General features: G+C 41.5%; 3 protein-coding genes across 4 annotated transcripts; 2 read left to right on the top strand and 1 right to left on the bottom strand.

The window, feature by feature from the left end:
* Positions 1-365: 365 nt before the first annotated feature.
* RB195_008240 (uncharacterized protein) lies at positions 366-6,865 on the bottom strand (the record flags this gene model as incomplete). Of its 2 annotated transcripts, XM_064194650.1 has the most annotated exons (7): positions 366-425; positions 495-578; positions 636-725; positions 890-938; positions 2,729-2,769; positions 3,852-3,946; positions 6,799-6,865. In XM_064194650.1, the coding sequence occupies 7 exons, from the start codon at positions 6,863-6,865 to the stop codon at positions 366-368; spliced, it is 486 nt and encodes a 161-aa protein (XP_064045795.1). The 2 variants fall into 2 exon arrangements, with proteins under 2 accessions (XP_064045795.1, XP_013293435.2); XM_013437981.2 differs by lacking the exons at positions 3,852-3,946; positions 6,799-6,865.
* Positions 6,866-6,880: 15 nt separating this feature from the next.
* RB195_008239 (uncharacterized protein) lies at positions 6,881-7,261 on the top strand (the record flags this gene model as incomplete). The annotated part of the gene is made up of 1 exon (XM_064194649.1): positions 6,881-7,261. One exon carries the CDS (start codon positions 6,881-6,883, stop codon positions 7,259-7,261), a length of 381 nt encoding a protein of 126 aa, XP_064045794.1.
* Positions 7,262-7,488: 227 nt separating this feature from the next.
* Positions 7,489-7,722, top strand: RB195_008238 (uncharacterized protein; the record flags this gene model as incomplete). Its single annotated transcript, XM_064194648.1, has 1 exon — positions 7,489-7,722. One exon carries the CDS (start codon positions 7,489-7,491, stop codon positions 7,720-7,722), a length of 234 nt encoding a protein of 77 aa, XP_064045793.1.
* Between the last annotated feature and the right edge of the window lie 357 nt (positions 7,723-8,079).

The following is an 8,079-nucleotide window of genomic DNA, read 5'->3' as shown; positions in this document are numbered from 1 at the left end:
AAACCACATTTTCCCCCTTGTTTGGAGGATTTGGTGAAGTTAAAGGAGTACTAGTTTCAGCTCTGTCTTCCTTTTTCTTAGTAGAACTTTATATACGAATTTAGAATGCGGAATTTTCGATTAAGACTGACTGTTTCTTCAATGAAGCATTAATAAAACAAAATTTGTTCCCCGGGGATCCTTATACTTTATGATCCAAAGCTCAACTTCTCAGTTAAAAGTTTCATTACAACACCTCTATTATCCAAATTGTGGATTGAACGATAAAAACATAACTCAGATAGGGGTCATAATCGAAAAGACAAATCAAAATAGAGTGTAGATAAGATTCTAAATCAACTAGCTGTTATTTGTTGAGCAATCATTTAGTTCTTCTTCTGACTTTCTTCAATTTCCTTCACGCGTTTGCGATGTCTCTCGAGAATCTTAAAGAGATGTAATTACAACTCAGATACCAATGTTATCTGATTATAGTTTCACTAAAAATAACGTACCGCTTTATGATTCTCCACTTGCTTCTCGTGGTGCTCAATCTCTTGTTGAATATGAGCTCTCAGCTCATCCAATTGTTCTTTTTGCTTAATCATAACCCAGTTTTCTTACTGACAATTCCTATATAGTTTGTAAAATCCCACCTTTTTGTAAAAGTACTCATCCTCCCTAGCAGCCTCCATCTTTCCAAAAGCACCGCCAGCATCACGAATCGAACCTCCAGAGCCACCTCCCTGCAAATACTAAGCAGATGTAACTGCTAACAAACTGTTGCTAAACCACTTCAACGCTGGAACACCAAAAACGAGGGTATAGTTGTGTTCCCTTCAAGTCTCTTTGTCCCTCAAGTCATTAAAAGAGGTCATAAAACCACATAGAAATAATGGAAAATATTTACCTTTCCAACCCCATCACCGTATCCACCTGACATCGCACGTACGAAGACCCTGAAACAAGAGCGAACTTTACATTGTATCGAATTATACGAATATAGAATTTCACCAATAGTTTACCATACAATGCAGGAATTTACTAGGGATAGACGGAAGAGAACTTGCAAAACAAGGTTGGAACAGAAGCAGATGACTTCATTAGAAGACAATTGAAATGGGCGTTTCAATTAGAGATCAGCCCAATGAAAAACTAAGAAAAAGATCTCTTTCACAGCTATGAAAATCCCGGAGAATCAAAAACTGTATTTCACCTTGAGTTTGCTTCATTATTTTCGCATTATAGTGTTCCAGAATGATTGAGGCTACCTGATTCTTTACCATCTTCCCGGAAAAACATCCTTCTTCCTAACTAAAAAGTCTTCTCAAATAAAAAGTTCTAGAAAATCTATTAGAAAAAAAAGGGGCGTAGGAACGAAATCACATTCCGATCGTCTCCACAAGCATCTGGACACAATCGTTTGCTTTTTTTTCCAATCAAGAATATCTTCAAAGTCCTCTGCCAATTTCCAGTTAGCCTTTGAAATCTAATGAATTTCATGTAAGTGAAATACTACGCAGAGAGAACGCTAACATGCCTCTCTACAAGTGGTGCGTTCACTACAAAAGTCGTCATGTTTGGAGTGATGAAGCCGGGTAAAAACAACATGAAGCTCTTGCACGTACGTAAGCGGTCGCGCTCAAAGGTCGGTGGGGCGGAGCGTAGCGGTTAGAATCAAGGCAAACCCTTGATAGCACCACTCATCGTTGCAGTTCGCGATTGTCCCAACCAACTCGATCTCAGCCGCGTCTCTTCGATCACAGCCGCTTACGTAACTGCACTGAGCTTCATGTCGTTTGGACCCGGCTATAAAAAGATGCAAAGTCTCACTGTGTTCGGTAACTCTTAACTAAAGGAAGAACCATTGCTGGCTTGAACTATTTCGGTCTCTCCATTCGTAGAAATTGGATTAATTGTCAGTAGCACTCCATGAAGTTACGTAAACCGCTTGAGAAGCTTGCAAGCAAGAAAAGTGGAAAAACTCGCATACCACATTTCTTGCTTGTACCTCCCTCGTCATATATTGTGGAAAAATTCTTTGAGCTTACACTATACGACTTGGATTTAGATTTCGTTGACGTTGCTTTTAAAACGAATGAAAAAGTATGGTTAACAGGCCGAAATAGAAAAACTTTCTTTACATGAGGCATAACAGGTGCCGACGGATTGACGGAGACATCTCAAAGAGCAAAGTCCTTTTTTTGGAGCACTAAGTCAATCACATATGTAAAACTAAAAGTGATTGTACTTTGTTTTGCTGTTCAGCATAGAAGAATTATTCACTCAGAAATTACTACATTCCTAAAAATTGTGAATAAATTCTAGAATAATTCCTACAACAAATAAATCTAGGTGTCATCTCCGACCAAAAGATGGAAATGAAGGAGCATTTATTTGATGAATTTTGAATGGTTTCGTTACGCTTTCCAAAAAAATTGTTTGCCTTGTTCGAATCAAAAATAGAAGTTGGGTGCATGAGCAACTAAGTACATAAACAAATTTGTAACATCACTCATGAGTGAGTGGAAAGAAATGAGAAGAAGAAATCCTTTATTAGTATGAAGGGGATAACAAATAACTTCGGAGTCACGAGGAATACGCTCCGGCATTTGTTGAAGACGAAAACAATCAAAAAATCAATAGCATGACTCATTATTCACGTGCCTAGGGATTCTCGTAGCTAATATTATCAATATTAGAATAAAATATGTAAACTAGGAGAAGCGAAGATAGCGTACACGCTTACCTGACAGCTTGCCTGCCGGAATTTGCTAGACGAAGAGCCATCTGAAAAACAGAGTCGATTTCAACATTTGTAATAGTGGAGTAATTGCGGAAATCATGAAAGAAACTACAAGTGAAAGCGTGACCAATAAATTTTATTATAGCGACAACTGTTCAAAGGAAAAGTTTTGCGTTAGATTTAGTAAAACTTCAGAAAAATGAAGGCACCTCGGTACTGACAATAAAATAAAGCAGTATTTTGATCTTTTTGTAAGCAATATGTGAACTTGTCACCTTTTATATTTTGTGCATCCGCTAAGCAACTTTCTTTGCAGCACCCTAATATAGGAAGTCACCTCAGACGCAGTGTTCCCTCTTTTTAAATAGCGGGCAAAATACGACTTCTAAATTCGCTTACCAGTATGTTGTTCTTCGGGAGGAAAATAGTACAAAATGTACCCGGGTGTCACACATTCTTCGTGTAAAAAAAGTCTCGTAGAGCGCAAATGAACGGTCTGGCAGAAAGGTAGAATAGGTCAGAACGAACTGATTTGTGATGTAATTGAGTAAGCGGTTGCATTTGAAAAGACGCGATGGGATCGTAGCTCAGCCCTAAAGTGCGCCTGGGTGACGAGTGTCTCACCGCAACTGCATCACAAAGCAGGTCGCTATGACCCTCTACAGTGCATAGGCTGTCGTGGAAGAAATCATTAATCTGCATTTGTAGTGTGTGGCATTTTGTTATTCTCAAAAAAAAAATCAAATAAACAAAAAGCACGCTTGCTCTCAAGCTCAAAAATCAACTGGTAGCAGCTATTACTCGCCTAGTTTGCTTTTGACAAATATAATTTCACTACTCCAGTTTTGTAAAACCTGTAGTCAAAAACCGTAAAATGAACTAAGATTTCGGAAAATCCCACTCATTTCAAGTAGCTAAGAGTAAACAGAACTGTGAGAGTAATGAGACACTTTGTTCGCTTGTGCCGTAAACTAATAGATACTGACACATTCTCGTTCAATCTACTACAAAAAACGTGTTGAGAGTGGAGGCGGAGGAGTTTTTGCAATAACCAACAACAAGCTTTAATCAAGGTAATGACGGATAATAGGGTGGAATAGAAAATGTGTTTCTTTCAAATGCTCACTTTTGTGAAAGTGAAGTGTTTCCTGGATGCAAATGACAAGTCACGCAACGAATTCGCGTAAGTGAAGTAGATTAAGACAAGATGACTTATTTTTGCTGAATATCTGGAAATGTGCTAGAGGTGCTCTCGAATCTACCAGAAGGTTCAATCGATGCGACGGAGCGCTGCCAAACAAGCGGGGCTGCGCTCGACCAACGGTCAACGTAGAGATACGCGCGGCAAGAAGGAAAGATTGGAGCCATCCCTTCACGTTTTTCTAAGAACTATATTTGATAAAAAGGGGGGAAATAAGAGCCCAAAATGTGGAAATCATAGGAGAGTTGGCACACCATTAGCTTCTAGTTCGGAAAATAACTCGAGAAGTGCACGGTTGTAAACTGGCAATATATGCGAGTCGTTTCAGCAAATCTCTTTTGGAGACCGTAGTAGTTGTGCGTGCTCAGCTACACTTTGCTTGCAAGTAAAGAAAAGAACGACTAAATATTAAAGAACCAGCAGTGCTGAGAAATTCCCCACAGGACATACGTGCCTCTTAAAGAATGTTAGGTGAAAATGAGAGGAAGTCCTTTACTCTGTTCGTGTTGAAGTGGATCACTAAACAGCACAGTCATTGTGACAACAAGCCTGCCCGCTCGGCAAAACAACAGTGAACTGATGAAGAGCTGCGTTACATGATGACGCCCATATTGACCAATATTGACCAAAATCCACGACCACTGTATTGAGATCCATTGACGGTCAATCACCGAGTTCCCATTTTGCATTATCGTGATGTTGCTAACGACATTAATCGGATGTTTCGCTTATGTGGAAGGCTGAAGGTAACCACCTTCTAAACGAAGCCATGAAGACGTCGAAACTTCCAGAACCACACCGACGTAACTGGTTTTGATTGTTCTGAGCAGATATCGCTTATCTTATCAGTTTATTGCTGTTCCTCACGTTTAAAGCTCCTTAGATATCTGAAAGACAGCCATAATATCAACAAAGAAAAAGAGCAACTAATAAAAAGAATGTGGCTAGAGATTGGATGAGGTTAAGTAAGCAACAAAGTCACTGTGAAGTCATCGGAATAAAGTCGCCAAGTTTTGGAAACGTATGTGTTACGAAGGATCCATTCGTAGACAAAATCGTAATCACAGCAATAAAGTGAAGGTGTCTGGCGTTAATCAATCCGCTTGGCCACCACGTCCACTTCAATTCAGAATAGTTTGAGGGTCACGAACGTGTAACTGGCCTACGCGGTGAGGGCAGTGAGGAGGGGGCTAGCCGATGTATCTAGTCAGTGTTGCCCCCCCACACAAGTCTGCTCCCAATTTATCAACCCCAACAGACGAGTGAAAGGCATGGTGAGCGCTAGGGCGGATTCGAACCTCCGATCGATCAGCGGAACCATTAACCACTGCACTACACCCGCCCCAAATCATAGCAATAAACCACGAAATTCAATCACGGATGTGACTATATGTACAGCACTAAGAAATAACGTAAAAATAAAACAAGAAAGCAACACTACGGAAACGGAGGTCGAAGGGAATAGTCAAAGATTCTATGTCTGCAGTATTGATGAAAAGGTGTAGTATCCACTGAGAGTTAGTTGACAGAGATACAAAACGTTCATTCGTTCAGATCCTTCTCGAGAACCTTTGTTGTTTGTTTGAGATCTCCATTAAGAAAACCGGATTTTTTATAAAACGTTCTGCTTCGATGTCCAAACGAACGTCAACTGTTGCGACACATAAATTTACACCGCATCTCTTTTCGAGCCGGTGAGTTTCTGTTGGATTTACATAACGTAATGCTCCCTCACTAGCAAAGATACTTTATTAACTTATGACTTTTGAAGAACAGCATAAGCATTGTTGAACTAATTTTCTAAGCAAAACCAAGATTGTTATCGATTTTTAACGTTTCGGCGTCGTCGCCTTCTTCAGAGCCTGGAAGATGAAAGATATGTGTAATCTATCCTCTCAAACCGCATCGTCACGCCACAAGATATGACTTAGCAAACAGATTACTCAAAGACAACGCCGGAGAAGCAAGCCACAATAACACTCGCCTTGATAGGCATAAAACCGTGATGTTAGCAGACCACCAAACTAACAATGCCCTTGCATCTGAGCCCATAGGTCAAAACCAGCAAAGGTCCTGATACGGCGACAGGTTGTTGGTCACAGCGATGCATTTTTCTTCGCGATTCATGACCGGACTTATGGTTGCTATACAGAAGGCTTCCAATGTTTCTCGCGTCATAACGTCTGGTTACGTCCCAAGATAGTAACTGCTATCCTGAAAGGAGTTGTCATGATACCGTCTCCAATGAACACGTAAACAGATTGATGACTTTGATGACTTTTTTACGACCCCATACATAGATAACTGCCGATACCACGCAATACCCGTGCCTTCCACGAGGACAGTGTTTCACAAAGGCACATTGAGAAACGACAGCCGATTGTCTTTAGGTTTTTTTTCCTCGTGATTCTTATGTACTAGGATAGCTTATTCAAAAGACCAAAGCAATTGTCCAATTTGGCATGCATTGGACATATTATATATAAATAAATACATGTATATATACAGGGGCGGGTGTAGCGCAGTCGGTGAGAGGTTCCGCTGTCTACACGGGGTAAATTGGTACCAGACTTGTCTGAGAGGATAAAAACACTGACTTGACCACGTCGGATAGCTCCCGCAAGTCTTTGTATAGGTCAGTTACACGTTCCAAAACCTCAAACGATTCTGAATTTAAGTGAACGTGGTGGCGCATCCCAAGCGGACTGATTAACGTCAGACACTTTATCCTTTATATATATAAATAAATATATATACATGGAGCTCATATACAAGTTTGATTGTTACCACCTCGTGGTGACCTTGTTTTTACAAAACGCAATTAGGCACTTGAGTATGCACGTTGAAAGCGTACGGGCAATATAACCCGCACTGTTAATGGCGAAAGCTTCCCATACATTGCCAAAGGTGCTGTTGTTCAACACCATGCCAGAGACCATATTCTGCGAGGTCATATGCCTGAGGAAGACATGGAATCCTTGGGAACAGAAATCCGTCTCGTAACGTTGAACTGGCGGTCGCTGCCAAGTGAACTCCAACAAGCCGCTCTGTCTACCCTACTGCGATATCTGCATCCACCGTCTTCTGCATTGCAGGAAAGGCACACTAGTGATCGCCTCATCATTGGTATCGAAAATTACACCATCTATTTAGGCGATGTTGATGAAAGGAAAGTGGACTACAACAATCTGGTGGAAGAGCTCGGATCAGCACCATCAAAATGCGCCTTTGTACGATTGCGGAATCGCAGAGGACTCGAACTCTGGATCGTGCTCCAGCGGAAACCGCTGAGCACTACAACAAGGACGCGTTTTACGATGAACTCAATGCGTTGATATCCACGATACCAAGACAGCAAGCGGTAATTGTCGGAACTGATTCGAATACAAGGATGGGACTTGAAAAGCAATCCGATAGCTAGAAGAGTAGCGAAAGTAGAAGGTGCCGACACTTAAGTTTCAGCTCGATTGCGTTCTGACAAACAACATCACTTATCCGAAAATGTAGAGATGTTTGGGACGTCGCATTCGATTTCGACCAAAGCCCAGTTCTTCTCAGTTTTATGGTTCGGGTTCCAGAGAAGGAGTCGTGGAGTTCAATATCAACCGAAGGTCGACCTGGCAGGTCGGAAAGGAGACGAATGCAGAAGGAAGTTCCGCCAACGGTCAATATTGGATTACGGACCAAGAAGAGAGTGGATGACGTCGACTCTATCACTGAATGCATTGAGGGCGGTGCAAAGAAAACAATCCCGGTTTTAGCACCGAGGAAGAAGTTCGCATTCGCATCTCCATAGACAAGATCCACGTACAGCGCTGTATGTGTCGCAAGCAGGGGTGGTAATTTCAACCAGAAAAGCTTCTGAAAAGGACGTTGCGTGGTAAACTGAAATAAGACCGCGAATGGACGTCAAAAGCGAAGGATTTTGAAAGACGTGGGAGGACAAAAACTCTAGAAAAGTATATGTTCTGCTAAGGCAGTTTAGCAGCAAGACCAAGAGATGTTCCCCCGTCCTAAACACTGCCAACGGAGTCGCCTCCAAGTAGGCAACCCTGATCATCTAGGAGGAACATTTCAACGCCTTGATAAACGGGCAAGTACCGTTAGTCCCTGAACTCGTGCACGTTCAAAGACCGACATACATCGCGGTCAT

The sequence above is a fragment of the Necator americanus genome, chromosome III (assembly GCF_031761385.1).
Source record: "Necator americanus strain Aroian chromosome III, whole genome shotgun sequence".
NCBI lineage: Eukaryota > Metazoa > Nematoda > Chromadorea > Rhabditida > Ancylostomatidae > Necator > Necator americanus.
This window is presented reverse-complemented; position numbering and strand designations above follow the sequence as displayed.